This window comes from Cupressus sempervirens, chromosome 2 (genome assembly GCF_028749045.1).
Source record: "Cupressus sempervirens isolate cs-2001-9-10 chromosome 2, ASM2874904v1, whole genome shotgun sequence".
Classification (NCBI taxonomy): domain Eukaryota; kingdom Viridiplantae; phylum Streptophyta; class Pinopsida; order Cupressales; family Cupressaceae; genus Cupressus; species Cupressus sempervirens.
In genome coordinates, this window is record NC_143119.1 from 91,739,458 (window position 1) to 91,766,019 (window position 26,562).

The 26,562-nt window shown below is 38.0% G+C and overlaps 1 protein-coding gene across 6 annotated transcripts in view; it reads right to left on the minus strand.

The window, feature by feature from the left end:
• Window positions 1-26,562, minus strand: part of LOC149571182 (E3 ubiquitin-protein ligase At3g02290-like) — a 99,594-nt gene that overhangs the window by 48,810 nt on the left and 24,222 nt on the right. For all 6 annotated transcript variants that reach the window (XM_089812755.1, XM_089812753.1, XM_089812751.1 and 3 more), the window contains exons 3-4: window positions 24,277-24,718; window positions 17,507-17,616 (exon numbers count right to left, since the gene is read on the minus strand). In XM_089812755.1, the coding sequence (XP_089668881.1) occupies window positions 17,507-17,616; window positions 24,277-24,718 (552 nt within the window). The remainder of the gene's footprint in view (window positions 1-17,506; window positions 17,617-24,276; window positions 24,719-26,562) is intronic.

A 26,562-nucleotide genomic window follows, 5' to 3' on the forward strand; every position in this document is an offset into this window, starting at 1 on the left:
ATCTAGCTTTATGGCAAAACCATGGATAGTCGAATATGTAAACCAATCAAGGGCTAAGGTAGAGTAGTACCTGTTTGAAGCTTGGGTTGACTTCCCAAATTTTTCAACAGAATTGAATTTGTATGTAGCACCTCTTGGGTCTTACAACATTATCATAGGAATCAATTGGCTCAGTGAACATAAGGCCAAGGTAGATTGTCTTGTCAAAACTCTAAACTATGTAGATGATAAATTAAAACAGATTTTTGCAATGCAACTTTAAAGATATGGAAGAAAGGGCTGTGAGATTTTTGCAGTCAGGATTGAGGACACAAGAGAATCTAAAACCACCACTTATGGAGACAACTATATTTATGAGGATGGGGAAATCAAAGAAAAGTTAAAAGAATCTTTCGAGGAAAAATATCCCTATTTAAAGAATTATCAAGATGTGTTTCCTAAAGAACTTCCTGGACTGCCCCCTTCCCGAGCCTTTGATTTTACCATAGATTTGATACCTAGAGCAGAACCCATATCTCGGACACCATATAGGATGACAACTACAGAATTAATGGAATTACAGATACAACTTCAGGACATGTTAGATAAAAAACTAATCCAGATCAGTGTCTCAACATGGGGAGCCCCAGTATTGTTTGTGAGAAAGAAGAATAGAACCATGAGATTATGTATAGATTACAGAATGCTCAATAAAGTTACTATCAAAAACCAGTACCAACTGCCTAGAATAGATGATCTCTTTGATCAAATGAAGGGCACGACAGTGTTTTCAAAACTTGATTTGAGGTCAGGTTACCACCAGCTTCGTATAAAGGACGAGGATATACATAAAACCGCATTCAGAACTAGGTATGGACATTACGAGTTTACAGTATTGCCATTCGGCTTAACCAATTCCCCAACAGCTTTTATGAACTTAGTGAACAACATATTTCAAGACTGCCTGGATAAGTTTGTATTGGTCTTTATAGATGATATTTTGATCTATTCTAAGAACGAGGAAGAACATCAAAGGCATTTAGAAATAGTTTTGCAAAGATTAAGAGAACATAAACTGTATGGGAAATTATCTAAGTGTGTTTTTTATCGAAAGGAAATTCAGTATTTAGGGTACATTATATCAGCTCAGGGCATAGCAGTAGATCCATAAAAAATAAAAGCAATTAAGGAATGGCCTATACCTAGAAATGTATCAGAGGTCAGAAGCTTTATGGGATTAGCAGGATTCTATATAAAATTTGTCAGAAATTTCTCAACGATAGCCTATCTGATCACATCGCTTCAGAGGAAGGGGAAGAAATTTATCTAGATAAAAAAATGTCAATCAGCCTTTGAGTTTTTGAAAGAAAAACTAACTACAGCACCCATATTAAAGGTACCTGATCCACAAAAGCAGTTCGTAGTTATAACAGATGCATCTGAAGAAGGATTAGGAGGTGTGTTAATGCAAGATGAATAGGTTATTGCTTATTAAATCTAGGAAACTGAAAAACTATGAACAGAATTACGCACCCCATGATCTTGAACTAGTAGCTATTGTGCATGCCTTGCAAATGTGGAGACATTACTTAATTGGAAAACCTTTTGAACTTAGATCTGATCATCATGATTTGAAATATATCTTCACCCAACTGAATCTAAATGCTAAAGAAAGGAGGTGGTTGGAATTTTTAGCAGATTACGAGTTCAACATAATATATTAAAGGCAAGGAAAACAATGTGGCAGATGCCTTAAGTCGGAGAAGGCGCATCTATTTGTCATTTACATTGAATAAATGTTTATTTTAGTTGATATAAATTCAGTTAAGAAAGTTAGTCGTTACTTTATTCTTTCAACTGAATATGTTATCAATTAGAAATGGTTAAATTGTTAGCAATGTATATTTATTTATTTTTCGTCCTCGTTATATTAGCTGAACATGAAATACAGTTAGATTAGAAACAGTTACTTTTATCATAGTTATATTCAGTTAATAGAAGTTATTGTCATGTGAAATGGAATCAACTACTTATAAAATCAAATCATTAGGAGTTTTAAATTGGTTATGAAAATTCGTTTGCTACAGTTTCCGGAGAGCCTATGGGATATAGCGATTGATTAGTTTTCACATACCAATCCTCAAAAATTAACATGGCCGAACGTCAAGAAAGAATTCATGGCAGAATTCTGACTACTGAGGGATGATAACGAAATAGTAGCAGAAATATATAGTACAAAACAGGGAAAGAATGAAACAATCCATGTATATGCAAGAAGGCTGAAGGAGCTGGTGCGGAAAATGGAAAGCCAACCAGCTGACGGATTAAAGAAAGGTGGTTTGTTGAAGCGCTATGAGCGACATTGAAGAAAAAGATGAAAATTATACCTCGAGCGTCATAAATAGATGCATATAATCGGGCATGGATATGGAGAGTGAGTAGAAAATGAGCAAAATGAAGAAAAACAAATCGTCAAACTCAGACGATTCATCTTCCGAAAGAAGCAGCAGTGATGAAGAGTCAAGTAAGAAGGTTTGAGCATTGCAGAAGTACATATCATAGATTATGAAGGAGTTCAAATATCTGAAAAAGAATCCTGACTCAGTGAAAGGGGAACTGTTGTGTATAGATTGTAAGGAGGGCCACACAAAGGGCTCCTACCCAAAGATACAATTTCGCAATATCTGCCAAATTGAGGGACATTCTACCAAGGAATGCCCATTCAATATAAAAAAGAAGGGACATCAGCAAGTGTTACTAATGCAGGAAGTGTCGACTACAAAAGCATGAACGAACATGAATAATGACGCAACCTCAGGAGGGTACTGTAACAATAACCAGCACGGACGGGGCAGTAATGTTGATGTCCGTTTTGTACCACTATATAACATATAGCAATTGAATACTTGATATGGAATATCAAACACTCAACCCTCTCTTGAAAAGTAAGTACTCATGAAGAACATGAGAAAACTCCAAGGTTCCTTACACTTGTGGATACTAACTCAGTTATATTAATGTGATTTGTTGGTTAATCATGTAGGCAAGCTTAATTATTCATTCGAAGATAACTTGGTGGTACCTCACTTTGCTTGACTTGTTCTTTTCTCCTTGATCACTTTCACTTTCAACTACTCCAACCACTAATTGCTTACTACTCTACTTCTACTCCTATGAATGGAAAGATTAGCAAATGAACGGAGATCAAATTTGATGAAAGCTTACTGGTGGCTCTACCTCCATAGATGCAATGATTCAAGGGGAAAAAAAATTGATTACCACACAAGGCTTTCTAACAAGCCATCAGGATGCTAGTGGCCTAGTTTATGGATCTCTATCAAACATCCACTAATATCACCATACAACTATCCATCTATTCTTACTCTTGCTTAACAACTTTCTTGAAAAGAAATCTACTTTAACAACTTCAAAGAAATTTAACTTTAACTATTGGAAGTAGAAACAATGCAATAACACCAAGTGTTCTTCTCACCATGCAAGTCACAATAATGATAAGAAAAGCAATTTTGGTATTATCTTAAGCAACAATTTTCTTTGACCTTTTACAAATAAGAGCAAATGGCCTTATATAGGGGCCAAAATTACAAACAATGGTAGAGATTAAGAGGCAAAATCAATGATCCAGATCAAATCCCAGAAACACTAATTAGGGTTGTCACACCATCGGCCAATGAGAAAATGCCACCTCATCAATGGACCAATTAAAAAAAGGAAAAGTGGCAACCAATGAGAAGGCACCAAAATGGTAGCCAATCAAAATCAAACACCTATCCTACCCAAGAAGGAGAATTTTCTACTTGAGCTTACATCAAATGATCCTCTAATATAATTCTACCCTTTTCTTTCATCTTTTTACCCAAGGCAATGAACTTGGCTAGCCTATCGTTAACTTCCTTCATGGGAGGGCAAGGCGTGTGCTTCATCCTGAGCTCAGTGAATTCATCATGTTGCTCGCTACTTGCAACGTCTTCTCATGATCCTTCTCATATTCTTTCACATATTCGATAAAGGCAATGAGGGAGGCAAGGGTGCCCAAATGCTTCTTCTTGATGGCAACCTTCCCAAACTTATCCAATCTTGATCCAAACTCTGTCTCATTGACATTCTCCTCTTTGATATCTTCAAAATCAAGTGCAACCCCAACATTGCACAACATGATTGAAATGGAAGTGTCAACGCTTGGGCTGTTCTGTGCAATCTCGTTCTGTATCTCCTCAAGTATCCTCAATCTGATGGTCAAGGCAACATACCAAGACTCCACCATCTCATTCCTCCTTGATCCCCCAACTTGGTTCTTTCCAAATATTTCTCCGGTAGCCCAATAAATGCTCGTAGCCCAAGAATGGCTAGTCCTTGACTGGAAGGAAATTCTTCCACTCCCCTTCAAATGTTCTGATTATGTCTCTAATAGCCACTAATGACCTGAATGTCGAGATAAAGGCAAGAAATTTTGCCCATCCTAAATTACATCACTGATCCAATCTTTGATTTCGTGCAACTGAGCCGATATCTCTTCTACGTTGCTCTCACTGTCTTGCGGAATGGCTGCCTAATGCAACTGTTGGATAAGCTAGCAATCTCTCCAATACTTGTTTTCGGCCTCCAACTTTACAATCCTCTCATTTGCCTTCCTCAACCTTTCTCTAATTGAAATCATGCCTTCCTGGATCTCCTCACACTCCATGTCATCTGTGATTCTTCCCAAGTTCTACTATCTCATACTCCTAAGCTACAATCTCATCCACTGCCTTACTAACCTTTGGTATAGCAATCTGAACTTTTCAGTGACTCTCATCATCGCTCTTGATTACCTTTGTCACCATTTTTGCAATTTGTTTTTGTTTCTCACTATCTTCCTTTGCCACTAACCCTTGAATATCTTCAACTGTTCGGACAATCACCACCTCGCCTCTGGGCATAAGCATTTGCCTTAACCATAGCGGTGCAGTGCATCTCCCCAAATCTGGATTCGGTTTGACTAACAAAGCATCACCAATGGTCTCAGGCGCCTGGCTTATTTCCTCAATATCAATTGGCCTATCCTCTTCTTCACTAATGACTGTCATACCATCTCCATGCTAGTTCTCCAAGAGAGGAGAGTACTCGATACTATCATTGTAACCACTTGATTATGAATCAGAACTCACCTCTACTGAGACCCTTTGTCCACTTGTAATAATCTCTTGGCTCCTAGCCTCAATCATGCTCTCCCCTAACGATGTTGCATTATGTCTCTTCGTTGGAGGCTCCTAATGTTCTTTACTTTCTCAACCTCCAAATTTATCTTCTTGCCCTTAATTGCTCTTTGTTGCTAGCTATTGCCCCCATCTTTCTGTCTGATTGACTCTACTGGACCTTCTTCTTTTGGTTTCATCTTCTCATAGGCAAGGTGTGTCTTCTGACTTTGCAATTGCCTTGACTTCTCATTATACCATGACTCGGTGTGTAGATCAATTGTCCTTGTAACTGCCTCTAAGGAAGGATCTTGATGATCATCCCAATCCACTAGACCCAACTCTATTCCATCCACTGTATCATAATCTTCTCTTAGCACATTTTCATCATCTTCCAGTTGATCAAGAATATCAAGGCCTCTCCATCTGATTGCCCTCATCATGCTCGCTAACAATCTTGAGAAAGCTAGTTTCCTCACATGAAAGTCATCCTGTGCATTAGCCCAAAAGTCTTCTATGGTAGAAATATGTTTGAATGTGTTTTTGTGAGATGTCTTGATAAGACCATTAGGATCAAATCCCCCTCTTGCTCTATACCATCCTAGATGATACCATTCTAACTCCTTTGCAACTATAAAGGCGACAAGATTGGGGCAAGTATCATTGCCTATTCCAAATGAGAAGGTAATCCCTATCTCACCTTTAAGTTTCATCATCTTGTCATAATGCTCAAGTTGCCTAGCCAACTCCATCAAAACTATCTTCTCGGGTGGGTACCTTGGAAGTCTCTTGGGACAAACTGTACTTCCTACCACTCTAATATATGTGAATTGGGGAAATTGGATGAACCAACTCCCATACTTCTAAACTTTTGCTTTCACTTCCAATGAGAGCCTCCTAGCAAGTGTCCCTTATAATATTCTTACCGACTACATGGCAAAGGTGTTGTAAAACATCTTATAATCTTTGGTGTTGTGCAAATGAAGCTGTGGATAACACTCATGCACCAAACATTGCCCCGGCCCATTGCCAATCACTCCTAAGGCCTTAAGTCCACGATTTTCATATAGTCTCGCAATCAGATAGAAAAGATAGGATCCCATATAGAATTGCTTTTGATTATGCACTGTCCTAAGTTGCAACTCTAAATTTTCACTTATAATTCTAGCCCAATCAAATTTTCTCTTTCCATTTTCAATCTCATCAATAAAATAATACATCTAGTTCTATAATTGCATACCTTGAGCCATGCCCATGATTCGGCTGAGAAGCACAATAAGGTTGTCATACTCTAATTTGAAATCTGACTTGGTGAGCTTTGACGACTTGGTAACTCCCTTCTTGCCTTCGTGTAACCAATTCTGCTTTAGATGAATGAAGTAGGCCTCCTGATTATCTTGAAAGAACTTGGTTGTCTGATCCATCATTACCACTGTCATGCCTTTATGCTGAGGAATATTGAATATTTCTTCGACCACTTGTCCATTGATGTCAGCCAACACTCTCTTCCCTTCATCAAACATGATGGACTTGGTAACAATAGCAAATCGGGAAGCACACTCCATTACCAATTTCGGACAAGGCAAGGTAGGAGGGAAAGTCGTCGAGTGTACAATTACGCTCTTGTAGATCTTCGCCATGGGGGATCGTCCTTCAATCTATTCTTCAACTATACCATGTTCACCGTGTCGATATTGGTCACTTATTTGCCTCACTTCCAAGAAGAAGGTGGTCTTAGGCATCATATCTTCCTTGTCTTTTTTGGTATTTGTTCCCTTTGGGTTCTTGCTTGCACTAACATCTACCATCCTAAACACTTATTTCTGCCCTTTCGTTCTAAATGATATAAACTACACTTATCAATCTCCAAACTTCTTTCTATCGATGGAATCTAGCTTATTTCTACCTCTCCAAATCGTATCTCTACCCTTATCAATCTCCAAACTTCAATCCTAGGGTAGTCTAGCTTTTTTCTGCCTCTCCATGTGACCTATCATGAAATCTACACTTATATCTCCCAACTTCAGCCTATCAATGGAAATGATGAAGTGGTGGATGAAAAGTTCAAGAAGAATATAAGGGAAATGAACCAAGTAGGAACAATGAATAAAATCTGCCTTTAAAACCAATCTTCACCTCTAAAAATGAATGAGAATCTTACCATAAATCTACCTTCTACCAATAATCGGGCCCCTTTAAATTCAGATCTCATCTCAGATATTTCAATCCTCCTTGCAAAATATGATGCCCTAGCAAATGAATTGCTTGCAAAATCTGCCCTAAATTAGAATTTCGACTTCCCAAACTCGCCCACAAATGCAAAAAATCAGATGTTATATTGCTTTGCCTCTTCACCAAATAAAAATTGCCATAGCTGGACGAAGAATTCGCAGCCAAAGGAAATCTCAGACCTCAAAAAAATCACCCAACCTTGCAAAAATCTGAACTACAACTCCAAAATCGCCTTAGGGCAGAAATCGTCCAACTTGAAGGAAGAAAATTGCTGCCAAAGAATGGAAAATCTGACCCCAAAAATCGCTGCTAAGGAAGAATTCGCCCAGCTAGAGGAGAAATTCACACAACCAAGGAAGAGGAGATGAAATGAATGAGGAAATAAGAGGAGGGAAGCCCATTCTTATATCCTCTAGTTGATCTCCAGAGTGGACCGACCTAGCTGGAGGGAAACAAAAATTAACTGAAACCTCCAAAGATGGCTCAGTTTTAAATAAAATGTGAAAATAACCAAGCCCCATAGTGAAATTAGCCCTTTTAATTGCCAGTTTGAGCCAAATTTGCAAAATAGAAACAAGGTAAGCCTAAGAGATGTCAAAATTTTCATTTCACAAAGTTTTGGCAGTTAAAATATCATTAAAATTGAATCTAGCAAGCCAAGATCAATTTTTAATTCCAAATTACCAATTTTCTTTAACATTTTTAAAATCTTCTAGGCAAAATTTCAACCCAATTAATGAGATTTTGCAATTTAATCCGATTTCAATTTCACAATGCAATTTCAATTTTTTAACAAACATAAATCCTTTTTCTGGCAATCGAAATTCAAACTCTAAATACAATTTCACTATCAAGACTTCTTTTCACCAAAAAATTTCAAGATTTCCAAAACAACTAAATTTAACAAATTCATTTTGAAAATGCTCAAGCTTATACAATTATATCAAATTTTCAAAAATTAGTCTAAGTGCAAAATTTGCAATTTTATCCTACCAATATCATTTTAACCATCGAAAAAATTGTTATTATATGAAACCTGTTAGGCCTAAGGACAAGATTACATGTTCACAAAAATCAAGTTTAGCACCAGGTAAAAACAAACTAAATCCCCTCCTAGCCTGAAGGCATCGAAGGTGTAAAAATTGTCAATTCAAAAAACTCTGGATCGCTCCAAATCTTGCTAATGCAACTGAAAAAATTCCAACACTCGTGAAAATTGCCAAGGCTTGCTCGAAAAGGGGTCCCCAAAAATTTTGGGGTAATGGTGTGAAAACCTCACAAGTAACAATAATAATAATAATAACAATAATGGGGGGCAAAGTCGGATACAATACGACTCAAGTGGATGGTCGATGATACAATGTAGTGCATGCAATCTCTAGGGACACTTCGCCAGAGACTGTACCACGAAGGAAACACCACAACTGTTGTGCAGATGGTGTGGTTCAGAAGACCACTAGGATTCAAAATGCCCTAAGCAAGAGGTGAACTTGTTAAGTATAGAAACATGTGAGGAGGAGACATTAGCCATCACTCACAAGAAAGCAAAGAAGGCAACGTATCCATATGCAAAAAAGAAAAAGAAAAGGTTGCAACAAGCACAAGCAGAATTAGAAAAACAAATGGAAGTCAAGAAATCACAAACAAAAGACATTGTCAACACCTCAAAGAGGAACTTGGCAGAACAAAATATTATGTGGAAGGTAATGCAAATGGAAGTTCCTATGAAACAAAATGACCTCCTTACAATGCCTCAGCTACAAATTGCGATACTAAAAATGACACTACTCCCGAAAGCAACAAAAGAGATAGCAAAAGATGGCAGCAGAATGACCGTGACAAACCCAATGCTACTGGCACTCACTAAGGGAAGACATCCTGCAGTAGTAGAGATGGGTATCAGGAGTAAATGTACTACCAGAAGATGTATGGAAGAAGTTGGAGCAACCTACATTGTGGCCACCTACATTTCAACTACTCACCGTCGATCAGCACGGGATCAAGCCTTTACAGACCTTGATGACGCAACCTGTAACCATCGGGACACAACCATTCTTATTGGATCTTGTGGTCATATCAGTAAAAAGAAAAGGGTACGACGCCAAAGATTTGTAATCGACCTACACACACAGATGGTAGGAGAGGTAGCATCGTCAAATTCCGAAGGCGAAGGCAAAGGCAAAGGTTACAACAAGGGGAAGAAAATAATGGAACCTGACGAAGAGGGAATATTGAGATTGGAAGGAGGGTCTAGCGATGACGACCTAGACTCGGTGAACGGCGTACTGCATTGGCAAATGGAGAACTACAAGCTCTTTCCAAGCTGTAACATGTTAGGGGTTGAAGAGGGAAATGAAGAGAATGAATTTCCAAAGGAGTATAGCGAAGTGAAGGAAGGAGAAGCACAGATAGATGAAACGCTTGTGCATACGTTTAGTGAAGAAAAACCTATTAAGCACGAAGAGCCTACAATAAAAATGATAAACTTAGGGGATGAGGCCAATCCGAAAAATATATTTGTGGGAGACGATTGGAATCCAGTCCTGAAAGAGGCAACATTCAAAATATTCATGGAATATAAGGACGTATTCGCGTGAACGCATAAGGACTTGAAAAGGGTACCGTTGAAACTATGCATCCACTATATACCACTAATAGAAGGAGCAATACCCGTATGGAAGTGGTTGTACTAGATGAACAAAAACTATGCTACACGGATTACTGATGAGATCAACTGAATGCTTGAAGCAGGCATTATTTTTAGGGTGCAGATGAGTGAGTGGGTATCACCGATTGTGATATCTCTGAAGAAGGACACCACTCAGACAAGAATATGTGTGGACTTTTGATGCCTAAATGCAGTAACGATGAAGGATATGTTCCCGAAACCATTCACCAATAGTATTTTGGAAGAAGTTACGAGGCATGAAATCTATTCATTTATGGATGGATTATCTGGATACAACCAGATATCTATCACGAAAGAAGATAGGCTTAAAACAACCCTAATAGTTGAAGATGGAGTATATGCCTACAATAGGATGTCATTTGGACTATGCAATGATCCAACAATATTTCAAAGAATTATCTTGCACATATTTGATAAGATGTCAGTTGGGAATTTCAAGGCATTTCTGGACGATTGGTCAACTTTTTAGTGCGGAGGACACGCATATAACCACACTCAGAGAATGCATAGAAAGATGCAACCACGTGAGACTGGCACTGAATCTGAAGAAGTGCAGATTCATGGTACCGCAAGGGAAGCTACTAGAGCACATAGTATGCAAAGCAAGATTAAAGACAGATCCTGACAAAGTCCGAGTAATCTTGGAAATGCCGCCGTCGACGGATGTAACAAAGGTAAAATCGTTCCTCAAACATATTGGATATTACCAAAGATTCATCAAGGGCTTTGCGAAAATATCCTACCTGCTTGACAAACTAACCTGCAAGGGAGAACCTTACAAATGGGATACAAAGCAAAATGAAGCTTTCGAAGGATTGAAAACAAGACTAGCTACAACGCCTATCCTAGCTTATCCGAACTAGGATAAAGAGTTTCATGTTCATGTCGACACATTGAATTATGCAATTGGAGCAACATTGGCATAGACAGGTGATCACGGATTGGATCATCCAGTGTACTTTGTGAGTAGACTACTATCTAAAGCAGAGAAGAATTACAATACAACAAAGCGACAAGCACTTGGAATGGTATACGTCGTACATAAATTTAGACATCTACTAGCGACGTTCGTATTTTATGTGGATCATCAAGCACTGCTATATCTCGTGAACAAGCCGATCATCCATGGAAGGATAAGCAGATGGCTATTACTATTACAGGAGTTCACATTCAAAATTGTGGTATGGCTTGGAAAAAGCCATGTGAGCACGGACCATTTATCAAGAATCAAATCAAGAGAACCACCGGAGGGAGTTAATGACGATTTCCCTGACACAACTATTCTAGATTGTCATACTACCATCCTGGTACACAAGTATCAGGGAATATCTTTCGATAGGACAGTTTCTTAGGGAAATGCTATCAAACAAAGTAGGAAACTAGTGCTGAGGAGTCAAACATTTCAGTTGATCAATGGGTTGCTATATAAGATGGGACTCTTCTAGATTTTAAGACGGTGTGTTCTAGAACAAGAAATACTAAAGGTTTTGAGGGAAGCACATGAAGGACCAAGAGGACACATGGGGTCAGATACAATTGCGCAGGAGATACTTTCAGCAAGTTTATGGTAGCCAACTGTACATGACACCAAGGAATGGGTTGTTGCATGCGACACATGTCAAAGGGATGGAAAATCACTAAAGAGGGATTTCATGCCTCAACCCTTCACACACACAGGAGTTATTTGAATGATGAGTGTTGGACTTTGTCGGACCCCTCAGAGTAAGTAAAACTAGAAGATGCAGGTACATCGTGGTAGCGACGAAATACCTTACCAAGTCGTAGAGGCACAGGCCCTACCTGACAACTCTACAGTAAGCACAACGAAATTCATTTACGAGCAAATCATCACAAGGTATGGAATTCCGCTACAATTCACAAGGGACCGTGGGGGACATTTTGTCAATCACGTCAATCGACTACTCACCACACAATTCAAGATATACCATTTCTTATCGAGCCTACACTATCCAAGAGAAAATGGACAAGCAGAAGCTACAAATAAAATCTTAATCAGAGTAATATATAAATCTTGCGCAGTAGAAGGAGAAGATTGGGAAGAAAAGATACCATCAGCGTTATGGGTGTACCATACTTTATACAAGGTAATCATGGGACACACTTTGTTTCCTTTGATGTATGGATAGGAGGCTAGGGTATTGAAGGTATTCATGGTACCAAGTTTAAGGATCGCAACCGAAAACAAACTAGGAGATATGGAAAGTCTGAGGGAAAGATTGTATACTTTAAATAAACTTAATGAGCGACGACTGCAGGCACAATGGGCCACGGAAGTTACACAGGACAGGCGTAAGGCATGGCATGACAAGCACTTGAAGTTGAACAAGTTTCAATCGAGCCAACTAGTGTTAAAGTATAATGGGTGCAACGAGATCAAACCAAGCAAATTTAAAGTGAAATGGGTCGGGCCATATAAAATTTGCAAAGTCAGTGATAATGGAACAATAAAACTGTAAATGATCGATTGGAAGGAAGTGCCCGATGCACTAAACGGGTCGAAGTTTAAAGTCTATCATGAAACAAATAGCATGCCTTGGCAAACAAACAACTCGGAGAGAGTATAAAAATAATAAGCAATAATGTATGTGTAAAATAAATGTAAATAATAAAGAATGTACAAGTAAAGCACATTCCCATAGTACGGCCATTCAAAAGACAAAAGGAGCCCATACGGTAGATAATGTATGTTAGAGCCTAAACGGTCATAGAGTCGTATGGCATAAAGTAATGTGACAAGAAACCACCGCACAACAAGAGAAACAAATGTGACCCGTACAATCAGAGGAAGCAACCCCGTATGGTCAGAGTAAGAAACCACGAGTTAAGCAACCACTATACGGTCTTCAAGACCCTACAAGAGATACTGTAAAGCCATTGGTTAGAAGAAAGATGGCATCATACGACTAGGAGAAGTATGGTTATAGAGGGCTATACATCATACCACTGTTCGAACTCGAAGAAGCAGGAATAACAATGTTGAATACTGTATAGCTTAGGAGAGAAGGATGAGATTTAAACAAAGAACCATAGAGAAACATAGGAAGCAAGATGGGTAGTCAAAATGACCACCATACGGCAAGATAGGAGAGGACGAAACCACCATCCAGCAAAGCAGGAGAACAGGAGTTCACCGTACAGCAAGCACAAATAGGAGTATACAGCATGGTTAAAAGGAAGAACAAAGTGGAATACCATACGGACTTGCACATTTAGAACAATATAGTACTATACTATACCGACTTAGCAAAGTAAGATAAGTCTACACCGTACAGCTACTAAGGAGATAAAAACCGTACGGTCATGAGATTAAGGAAGGAACATATAGAGTAAACATTAATAGTCACACATTGAAAGAGTACTTCCGTACACGGGCATGTAGATCTACAAAGTATAACCCTACTGTGCGGGATTGAAAAAAAGAGAGCCTAGACCAGCATCCACAAATCATTGTACACTGTACAGCCAAGGAAAGGGCCAAAAACAAAGTAGCATGGACACAAGTATAGATGCAAATAAAGTGAGGATTAAAGAGGTTATACAGCCATACCAACACAGAAGAAACAAATTTCAGAGGACTATCCCCAAGCCGTATGGCATCAAAAGAGCCATCAGGATAAGTTGTACGAAGGATTCCAAAAATTGACTTAACCGTTTTTGTATCCTTCACACAAAAAGACAAAAGAGGTAACAATATGCATTCAGCCAGAAAGAGAACATGGAAGAAGAAACTAGAAGAGGATTCATCAAGCAACACAATGAACAAGAATGTTCAATCTTTACCATCAGGTGTACGTATTGCAGGCAAACAAGCAAAAAGAAAGCTAAGGCATAGCCGGCTACAACAACACATCTCACACCTCAAAATGTGGCATTCGAGGGTTTGAACGGACTGGAGTGTAGAAAATGGTGGCAAGAGGCTCTAAATGATCACTTTGCAAAGGACAGCATACGGAGGGCATAGGTGGAATGGGTGTTGCGGATGCCAGTATTCTACATTTGTGACTTTGAGGGGTTTCTTTGTACCATGCTAGAAACCTACGACAGGTTCTCATGAATATGCTCATTTCCTTATCTAGGATAGAATTTGGTGATATCTTTTCGAGCCACAGGCTTCACCAGGATATTCGGCATACCAAGTCACGTGCAAGGAGGAAGGAAAATCAATAATAAACCAAAGAAACTCAACCGGAAAACTAAGGAGCAGTTGGTTGAATTAGTATGTGGGAAATGGCCGAAGGCAGAAAGCGAAGCATTAATGGATTCATCGAAGGCAAGAGGGTTAAAGAAATTTGATGTGCTAGAAGGACATTGGCGTTGTCTAATGAACTTAGCAAAAAGTAGACTCACTGGTCCGAGTAAGGCATCAGACATATCATTTCTGAAGGTGACCATAATGAACAATATCATGAATGGCATAGTGTATGATTGGACATCCTTACTAGCTGAGTGCATGCAGGAGTTTATATTGCTGCAACACAAAACATTTTGCATGCCACACTACGCCATCAACCTATTCCTCAATGCTACCACACGGATGATACCCAACGATAGGTTGGGGATCGAGCCAAGTCCAACAGAACTAGGGGAGCCACCGATTATGTAGTAGAGGCATCTTGGTACTCTCAGAGGGCAGAAGGACATCAGACAGAAAAGGATGCGACAGGAGGTAGAAAGTTCTGAACATGTGAACATGTATAGTGGGAGACAGGACACATCTTCCGAGGACACTAACGACTCAGAGGAGGAAGTGGAGGACAAGGATGATGAGGAGGAAGTCTAAGTTATTACAGCACTGCCACTACTATTTCTAAGGACCCTCACAGCTACCTCCCACTCGCACTTAGTTCCCGCAAGCATTCACATTCCTAGGTTCGAACAGTTTAGGCAGCTTGTTGTCATGACATTGGTCACCGTAGCACCCCAGCCATCAGCATGGCCAGCATCCCAGCCATCAGCACCTTTAGGGAGTACCGATCCTTCAGTCGATATAGCAATGCCTGATATAGTCGTATCGGAGGTAGCCATGGGGTTACCTAAAGGGGTTATCGGAGAGACTTTGCCAGTCGTACCAAAGGTAGGGGTTGAGATATACTGGATGAGGAGATGGACACTCTAGAGGGAGTGATGGAGATACCGGCAAGCAAGGGTTTGAGGAAGCCCGGTGTTCATTTGGATGTAGTGGACTTGGACGTAGTGGTTACGATAGATGCAACATTGCTAGCAATGCCTAAGGAGTTGAATATAGAAAGTAAATCTCAGAGGTTGAGCACATACTCAAGTACAAGGTTTAACCGTATACCAGCCCCACGGGCAACAGGCATCCTCACACCTGTCCAAGAAGTATCCCCAGAAGGAGATCCTCTACAGACACAGGTGGAAAAGAGTCACCCGACACAGACCAATGGAATACCACACTTCTCTATAGAGAGCACTATTGAGCGGATGGTAGAGGCAGTTAAGACGGCTATGGGCACCAAGTAGCCTATAGTGGGGCCAGATGCATCAATAGGAGAGGGTGTGGAGGCATTTATTACTAATATGGCAACTCAGGCTCGCCGAGCAATGGCCTCTGCATAGACACAGGCCTTGGATTCAGTAGTAAAGGAGCTAGAGCACGTCAAATCCCTCATGAGAGTAGGGTGCCCAACTACCTTTTCAATATACTTTGAGGAGCGCGAGTGGCCCAAAGTCGCGACTTCAGCAATGCAAAAGGATTGGGCCAACACGAGAGAGTCAGTTAGGGAGAGCCGCATAAAGGCTTTGACTCAAGAGTTAGCCCGGATATACAAGGATGCTTATTATGCCCTTCGGAGGAGCCAGGCAGACCAAGCAATGGCAGAAAGGGCTCGGGAGGAGTCAGCTACCAAGTTAGCAGCAATTAAAAAGCAAAACTAGCTGCAAAAAAAGGCAACTCGGGAGTTGGAGAGAGCGGCCTGGGAATCTAAGAGGACAACATTTTTGGCCCGGCAGAATCAGCTACAGCAAGTGGCAATAGAGGAGGAGACAGAATTTGGAGAGATTGTTGAGATGATGCAAACAACTTTGGAGATTCAAATGGCGGCTGAAGCAGATTTGAAGATACGGACTAGACAAGTGCGTGAGCTAGAGCAAAGCTAGAAGAGCTTAGAGCATGAATGTCTACTACACCAAGGATGCATCCCTCTTCTTAGTTGTCTAAATCTTGATGTAATTAGTTGTTTAGGTTATAGCTTGAGTTTTGTTGTAAAAGTTGTCTCTATTTTGTCGCCCAAAGACGACTTTACTTTTTGGGGGGACGATGTTGTCGATAAAAACTATTGTAGCTCATGTGTAGAGTTGTATCCGAAATGGAACGTGACAGTTGAGTCACCCCTTAGGGAAAGTATATGTCATAGTTCCAAGAATCACGGCGATTCATGCGATTCACGCGATTCGGCGATTCGATTCAAGCCAAACGATTTTTTGTGAATCGGTGAATCGAATCAGCGATAAAGGGTTTATGAAATAAGTTACTCACTAAATTTCAAGGGTTTTATAAATTTTCCGATTCATGGCCGATTCGATTCCGATTCATGGCCGATTCACGATTTGATTCGGCCTTGCTGATTCCGATCCGATTCCGATTCTTGTTACTTTGGTATATGTACATCGTCCGAATGGACTATTGGATATCATTATCATTGTAATTGTTGCATACTGCTTATATGAATAAAGTATTCTGTTTTGTGTTACATTTTAATAACTTAATGCGATAAGTATTCGTTTACCTTGTATGGTAAACACAGACTTTCTATGATGCCAGAGGACTTCATTTATTTAATACTCCTAAAGAGTTTATCAACAATTAAATCTTTCTAAAACCTTAGATACATTCCCCATTCTGTATAATTCAAAACACTCCTGTATTTATTTAGTGACACACATATCATGCCTCTTGCACTAGAAGGCTTGCGTATACTATGAGGCCCCTGAAAATTGGCAAATGGTATACATATTTACAAACATAGAATTAAGTGTACAGCTTTGTGTCCAAAACAAAGGCACCAAACCGCACTATGAGCCGCATCTTCTTTTATATTGTGAGAATTCTGAGATGTACCATTTTAATATGATTAAAATTCTGAGATGCATCTTAATATTTTTATTCATCTTTTATTATTTTCTCTTGCATGAAAGCATATAATATGAACCTTTTAGACAAAGCTTACAACACATGTTAAATGCATATCATATTGCCTGCAGCAGTTAACATATTTATTTGAAATTGAAAGAAAACTGTTCATAAATTGAGCATTTGCATATTTCTAGGACTTCTGTGTTGCTTGAATAAATAGTAACATTTTTTGAAACTGTTAATCTTTAAAAAACATGAAATAAAAATATGAAAACAATGCCCACGCCAGAAAGATACCTTATCACAGACAGGACAGTTTTTACTTCTTTCATTCCATTCATATATACAGCCAAGATGAAAATGGTGCCCACATTGAGTGGGAATTTTTGGATTTTCAGTATTATAGCCTGCAGACAACAAAATTTCAGTGATTGTGAGTGACCCCTTCCAAAAACTAACTTTACGTTATATTCATATGCTAATGTTTTCTAATTAAAGTTTTATAAAGTGTCACTAGGAATAGGACAAAAAATCAATGTTTATAAAAAAAAAATCTAGACCCATTCTAATCGAGTTTTGGAAGGAAATGGAACAAAAGAAAAAATAATATTAGATTCTTTCAAAAGGTTCTAAAAGGACCTAGATAAAGAAAAGGGCCATCTACTGTCTGTGAATAAAACCCAATTTATGAGATTGAACTCTTTATGTTCATTTTTCTGGCATAGGACGAAAAACTCTTTGACAAAATGGATTTGAAGAAGAAAACTCACCTATCTCCAAAGATAACTTGTTTGCCATAGAGTTTGGATTTGAGGGTAAAAAGTTAAAACCCTCATTACCATCAAAGTGATTCCATTCATGGACCACCAGTGTGCTGAAAAGATACGAGTTCTAGCCTTGAAGGTTTCTTCAGTGTTTAATATTCACATTTTCCCAGTGGTAGCAGTTGAGCAAATATTTCAAGTTTTTATAGATTTTATATTGATGAAGTTATCAGATATTTAGTTCTTAGAAAAAATTGAATTGCTACTAATATGATAATATGGCCACACGATTTGTATGTCAATCATCTGAGTAATCGTTAAGGGATGGTCATCGGGCAATATATACTGTTTTAGACTTTTTAATTCTAGCTGCCTAGTATGAAATCAATTATTTGCATTTATAATTTAGTCACAGCTATTTTATGCAGCCAATATATCTTCTTCCACCTACTGCATAAAAGGAATCACATTACTGGAATTTGTTACTAATCTTTGCTACCACATCATCCTTTATACCTAATTGTGTCAATCTGGGAAGAAATCGCTGCACATTTGGTTTGCATTGTCAGTTGTAATACCATCCATAACATTTCTAATAGATATAATGCAGTTTGGTGCAATATCCTAGGTTTGTTTTCAGCCACACCATTTATCGAAGAGGTCATACCTTTCTGTTTATAGCTTATCAGTTTTAACAGTTTTTCTGGTGATATTTGGACAGGCATTTGAGTCTGCAGATAGTGTTATTTCAATCTGGGCAGATTCTGTGTATTTGGTAGATCATTATCAGTATTTTGACCAGCCATTTGAGGATTACAGAAGAAGGTATATCAAACAGAGACAACTTCATTTAATATCAGTTATAGTTATAGTATATAATAATCGATTGGTTTCCATTTTGCCTCCACAGCTGGACACGTCCATTGGTAATTGACATTTCTTCATATCTTTGTTATTCAAAGCATTACCTTGATTTTAGCATTAACATTTTCGTTGTTTAGATCAGATTTATTACGATCATTTCAATATCACAATGATTTCTTATCAAAACTAGATGGTTCTCTGTCAATTCGATAAGAGTCGTTTCAATCTATAAGGCATAGCCAACATATTTTGCATTTGTATTGTCAGTATATATTGGAAGGTTTACCACCAGATCTCTGATCAATATTTACAGATTCTATACTGGCATTGTAACGTACATTGGATGGCAAAGCTGCCAGGATTTGCATTTCTTTATTCCAATTTAATACTTGCATGGTTGCTTTGAATGGCTTGCCAAAGCCAGCATATGTATCTTCCAATTTTTGCCCAAATTGTAAATTGTGCAGCTTTTTGTCATGCACCCGCCAGAAATAAGACTGATGAAAAAAAGAGGAAAAACTGAATTATATATATACAGCTCATCGCATCACAAGAAAAGCCAGCAGAAGGTTATGTTACACTAGTCGACCAGACAATAACAAGGTAAGGTGCACAAATACACAGCAATCCCAATAAATTGCGATTGCTACATACTAAAAAGGCTGACCAAGATAAAGTAAAGTGGTGATCAAAGTTGTATTAGAAAGGGCACTAATTATGTAATCAAACAGCAATTAATATATAAAGAACTCTGGCCAACTACCTTCCTGATATAAAGCAATTTGTATACCTGAACAAGGGTAGCAATAGCGATTTTGATAATGGTTGGCATTTCTTATCAAACAAAACAGTGATTAGGATGAAGGGTTGTAACAATTTCAAAAGAGCATTAGTGGTCAAAGAGTGTGATACCTCCACAAAGTGAGCTATAAAAAGAGAAAACTCAATTAAAAAAGGCATCAAATAATCAAGATATAGAGATCTGATCTGGATAATAAGGCAGTAAGAAATTGCAATTATAAAGAAATAATATACTGAATTATAAGACAGTAAGATACAGAAGACAATTATATTGTTGGAAGTAATTGGTACACCACATGTTTGATTCCAATATTTATTAGTTTGTGAAATAGGTAAAGAATAGATTTATTAACTTGCTCATCCATCAAGATTCTTAGAATTAGTAATCAATCAATTGATTTTCCTATAAGCAATCAGATATGGAATCAGTAAGGATCAGTGGTAGTGAGATGCAGTAGTACTGTTTGCCTCGATTAAGTGGACCACCCCAAGTTGATTTCCTTGTGGGCTAGAAGGTTGAATTGTCTTGGATGGATGTTGTGCGCCCTTAAGCTTAGTTGTGGGAACAGTGTCTTGGTTTGCCATCAAACCCCTAATATGGTTGGCTGTTGGAAAAACCTGTAAGGCAGACCCAAATGCATAGGAATCATTTTGATCATTTGTTTAATGTTAATTGATTATTTTCCTAGGTTCAATTGCTATTATGTAATTTAATGGAAGAATACTCTAGTTAATATATTATATCATTGGACACCCCAAAAGGGGACATTTCAGTGGTACGAGCCAAAGAACTTTAAGGGTACTAGACGGATTGAGAAAGAAACTTGCAGCAAACAATCACTCTACTCAAAATCATACAATGGGGGCACAACTAGGAGACGAATTGAGGGTTTCCATGGACCACAGTGAAAGAAAAACTTGAGCTTTCATGGAGAAAAATGAGAAGACGACTCAGTTACCCTACAAATCTTTCAAAATAGCAACAACTCAGTTAGCACTCCTAGAGTCAACCAAGCTAATGAGGGGGGTGCCACTTCCAATGATTCAGGAAATAATAATAGAGCTCAGCTATGGTCAGCACCTAGGATAACAAGACTGAACTTACCTATAAAGAAGGGCCAGCAAGAGAGGAAGAAGACATTGATACACCAATCCAAAGCTTAGATGAATATGTTGAAGCTTATTCAAGACTTGACCCTAAAGTCAGGAGAAATATTCCATTTAGTGAATATTGTGAGGTTGGAACAAGAAGCAACCCTAGAAGAGAGAGGGGTCAGCCTAATAAAGATTTACATCATAAATTGGATAAAATGGCTCTCCCTAACTTTGATGGATAAGGGAAAGTTGACGCCTATTCATGAACCCAAAACGTGGACACATATATGTCTCTTAGTCATCAAATTTGTCATCTAAAATTTGGAAGGGGTTGCAAACGAATGGTGGCACCATAGCTTGATTGCTCAATGTCACCAAAATATAACCATATACAACAAATTCACTCAAAGACTCATAGAAAGATTTGACGAAAAGCACTCCGCGATATTTTAAGGAATTGACTTAACTAAGACAAGGGTTCATAGAAGACAGTGGAGGAATTCCGAAGGATATTGGTCATGGACCCTAAGATTACCGAAAGAAGATTAAATTAACTATTTATTGAGGACTATTAGAATCTGTCCATGCCCTAGTAAGTGCCTTTGATCCACATCTCCTTGAGATAAAACCTTAAAGGCCCTATAACTTGAGACCACAGAAACAAGGGATAAAAGTTACTCCAAAATTATATCATCGCACGAAAAATGCTTCTATAACAAATATGGGCATCAAAAAACATTTCTTCCTAGAAATGATCAAGAAGAGCTTTGAAGAAAATTATGTCACCACTTGTTGTGAGGTTTTCGCACCATCGCCCCAAAACTTTGGGGAACCCCTTTTTCGGGCAAGCCTTGGCAATTTTCGCAAATTTTTTTGGAATTTTTTCAGTTGCCTTAGCGAATTTTTTGGGTTGGTCCAAAGGTTTTTGATTTGAAAATTTTACATCTTGGACGCCTTCGGGCCAGGAGGGATGCAGTTGCATTTATTTTTTCACCCAGTGCAAAACTTGTTTTCCAGAACATGTAATTTTATCCTTAGGCCAAACAAATTTCGAAGACAACATTTTTCGGTGGTTAGAACAAAATTCGGTAGAATAAATTTGCAAAATTTTGGACTCAAACGGATTTTGGAAATTGGATATAATTTTATAAACTTGAACATTTTCAAAAACAAATTTGTTAAATTTAATTGTTTTGGAAAATCTTAAATTTTTTTTTTTTTTTTTGGTGAAAGAGATTTTTGTGATACTGAAATTGAAATTTGAAAATCTATTTTGGTTGCTATGAAAGGATTTATTTTGTATAAAAAAGTTTTAAAAAATTGTAATTGCATTGCGAAATTGAAAGTGGACTTAATTGCAAAAATTTGCATTAATTTGGTTAAAATATTGCCTAGAAGATTTTAAAAATATTAAAGGAAATTGGTAAATTGAAATTGAAAATTGATTTTAGCTTGCTAAATTCGATTTTAATGATGTTTTAATTGCTAAAACGTTGTTAAATGCAAATTTTGACATCTCCTAGGCTTTCCTTGTTTCATTTTGCAATTGTTGATCAAAACTAGCAATTAAATGGGTTAATTTCACTTTGAGCTAAGTAATTTTAGCATGACATTTAAATCTAGCTTATTAATAAAACACTAATTTAATTTTGCTTTCCTCCAGGGCAAGTCGGCCAGCTTGGAAGGACAAGAAATTTTGGTATAGGAGGGCCCCCCCCCCTCTTATCTCCTCATTCCATCTTCTTCCTCCTCATGTGTTGGGCAAATTTTCTTGGAGAGGCAATTTCCAAACTAGGCGATTTTCTTCTTGGAGCAGATTTTCGTTGCTTGGAGGAATTTTTTTCTTCTTCCATCTTGCACAAATTTCTGCCCTAGGCGATTTTGAGGCAGATCTGAATTTTCTTGCTTGGGGCGATTTTAAAGTCTGATTTTTCTTTCCAAAGGCTGCGAATTTCTGCCCTAGATTTGGGCGATTTTATTTGATGAAGGAGATACATGATCCAAGGTCTGTTTTTTTTGGCAAATGTGAGCAATTTCAAATAGATCAAAATTCTGATTTTTGCTAGGGCATCATTATTTGCAAGGAGGCTTGAAATTTCCGAGATCTGATCCGAATTTGAATAATAAACGGGTCACCTCAAGGCTTCTTCCGAGAAGCAAAAGGGTAAGACAAAGAGATCCAATGCCACCATTTCTATTTGTCATAATGGCAAATGCACTAAAATCAGTCACCAAAATGAAATTACAAGGACAATGTGAAGGAATCAAATTACAAGATCTGCCAGCATTCTCCCATCAAATGTTTCTGGATGATACATTTCTGTATGGTGTCTCTACCACAAAAGAAGTGGAACATATTAACACAGTATTACAAGAATACACATACATCTCAAGACAGACAATTAATAAAAGCATGTCTAGAATCTGTTCAAAAAGGAATTGGAAAGCCTGGTATGGAAGACTTTAATAGCTTTTTGAAGAGAAAATGTCTATGTTCACCAATGAACAGTTGGAAAGGATCTTTGTGCTGAAATAGAGGCTTATGTTCCTATATCATCAGCTCTAGATTCCTGATGTAACTTCTGCTGTAATACTTACTTTCTAGCTTTTTATTAATATAGGGAATTACACTCTCTAGTAGCATTTTGCAAAAAAAATTCTATAGCCTACAGGAACCAGATGGGCTAATAAGTCCACCAGAAGCACTAAGCGGAAGGAGACATTATAGTTTTCTATAACATAATTGGAAAACCTTACAAGGAGCAATTAACCACACAAGTCAAGTAGAGAAGATTCTGCTCAGTCTCAGCGAAACTTTGCTGCCACATATCAACAATCAATTTGGATCCTGACCTGTAATAATGGAAGAGGAATGTAAAATAAAACAGGAAGGACTGCAGCTGAAAAGCGGAATGATGCCTGGAAGGGATTGTCCTTAAAGGATAAGGAGTTTATCATAATAAATGGAAGACAAAACAGGAGACCATTAAAATTTACGACCCTAGATGCCCTTGCTCAAAAAGTTCATAGCATCCTGAAGGAATGGTCCAAGGCACTTGGAAGCATGACTGAAAGGCTCTTTTGTCTCTGATAGGCTCCAGGACTCACCCAGCAAAGTTCAAGTGAAGTTTTTTTATAATCAGTTTTTTATATTCCTGGGGCTTATGTTATCAATATAGTTTCTATAGTCTATTGGGTTTATGTATTCATATCATGCCTATTTGCTTCTTTTGAATCAGAGGGATCTTTAGTGTTGGCCAGTCTATATTCCCAAGTATCAGAAATTATTTCTATTTAAGGGACTGGTCTTTGTACTCTGCCTCCTTCAATGGCAATTGCTCCAATCACTTTAAGACCAATTTTATAAATTTAACAGCTCTCAAAAGATACCTCTTACTTTGCTGATTAAAGAGGAACATTTGAAAATTAGAGATCAATAAAAAATTTTAAAGAGACTGCTACTTCTGCATGGAAATCAATTCAACTTTTTTAACCATAATTACTAATAACAATACGAATATGAAAGCAAAAAGTGTGAAATACCATCAAGACAAGTGGGGCAGACATCTTCATCTCCCATGAGGGATAGGCTGGATTCAATTCTCATCATTGCTTTTAAGGTCTGTCGTTTTCCAGGTGATTCAGGTTGATATCCTTGGCCTTGATCCTCATAATCTGCCTCATTCCAACTCTGCAAGGTTGTCAATGGCTCACCATCTCCATCACTATTGGTGCGTCTAAGGGGCTCAGACTCTCCATGCAAATGGCTACCAGTCTTGTCACGTCGTGAAACCAAACCATCACGCTGTAAACGGAGATACCTGGGGTCCATATCGTAGGGCAAGGGCCTTGGAGGAGCCCGATATGTATCAGGTGGGGAACTGTCAGGTGAAGTGACACCTAGGAATCCAGTTGAAGATGAAGGGACTCCTTGAATAGATGAAGAAACACTATTACCTTCAACTCTATAAAAAACTGATGAATACTGCAGAGAAACACATGGAAAAGAATAAACACACAAGTAAGCTCATGAAATATTTCCCTAGCTAATCAAACCTGCTTTCCTGCATAAATTAACAGAACCATGGTAATCTGAAATCTATGGAATCTAATAATACCAAAATAATAATATTTTCACACACATACACCACCAATCCTCTTAACATAGAAATGATATCTAGGTTTGTTTGGGGGTGGGGAAATTTTTTCACTCACTAACACTGTCTTTTATTTCGAAAGTCATCACTCTGATGATGACGACTATTTTTCACAAAGTAGTCATCTATTTAGGACCATTAGATCTATGGCATGCATTGGTAAAATAACCACAAGCAACTGTAACAGGAAAAACTCACAAATATCTCTAAGAATTTTTTAGTAAATTGATGACAATGGTTTTACTTTTTTAAGTTTTTAATATATTCTTTTGTCCATTGTCTTCTCCTTGTCTTGTGACTACTCATATAGGAAAATTACTAATCATGAGAAATAGTCATCCTGCCCCAAAAAATGATTAGAACATCAGGCACAATATGCTACTGGAGAAATAAGAATGGTTAAAATCAAGAGAAATGATTAAATGTACAATGATATTGTTCAATTAACTAATAGTAATACATTCCAATCTAATAATGTAAAGTGCAATTCACGACAGATTGGGCATCCAAACAGCACGCATTGCCAGTACTTAATAAAGAAAATTTAGATTTTTGAAGATATTCCCTTAAAACATACAAGCTGTTACATACATCATATTTAAGCTAGGCTACTGAATCATAATCAAGGAGGGGTATGGCTCCTGATATGGTAAAAATTATTTGGGGGCTGTGTACATTCTAGGTAAATCTGTACAAAGGAACATGTAAAAATCATATGCAAATATAAACATAAGTTAATACAACACAAGCTAAACAAAACTGCCATTAATATTAAAAGCTGAGATATTGCATATAATGTATTTTTAATATTTAACATCTATACTAGAATTAAAATGTTATAAAAATATAATTATAAATATTATAATCTATGTTACCAAATTCACTTGGTGACTAACCAAATTAAAGCCCACTTTGAATCAGAGAGAGCTACAATCTGGTCCAGTTCACAAATGGAATCTAACAAGGAGCAAACAAAATAGGCTGTACATGTTTACTGTACGGGGTAAATAGATTAATGCATACAGACAATAAACAAGAACATGTAACAGCAGTACTCTTTTTATTATTCGCATACATGCCGAAGAGATTACATAGTGCTTACAATCATGATTACAATGATCTCGAACGGTGTACATATACCTCTCCGAAGAACCTTCCCGAAAGGGTCCGTCGGCTACATGTCGGCTACATAATAAATGATTACCATCTACATGCTAATCTACCCATGGGCTACACAATATCTACTAACGACATCATCCCCCCCAAAAAGAAAAGTCATCTTGTGGCGACTTCAGAACTAACAAAATAGGAGACAAAAACATACAATATAGAAATAATATATACTAGGGAGGAGGCTGTGTTCTGAAGAGTTCTGTTGTTGGCGCAATTTGTACACTTGATCCGTTTGGATTCGCAAATCCTTCTTAGTCCGCGTATTAACCTCTATGGCTTCTTTCAGAAGAAGCATCGCATCCATAACCTAGGCCTTAGCTAATTGCAATTCCTGCTCAATTGTTTCCTTGCCCTGCAATAGTGTTGCATGCTCAGTTGCCTACGCTGCCTGCTGGCTAAGCAAGTCCACAGCTAACTTCTCTCTAGTCTCCCTCTATACTGACAGAGATCTCTCATCTGCAATCTTTTCTGATGCCCTGCCCGCCTCTGCACGCTTGTG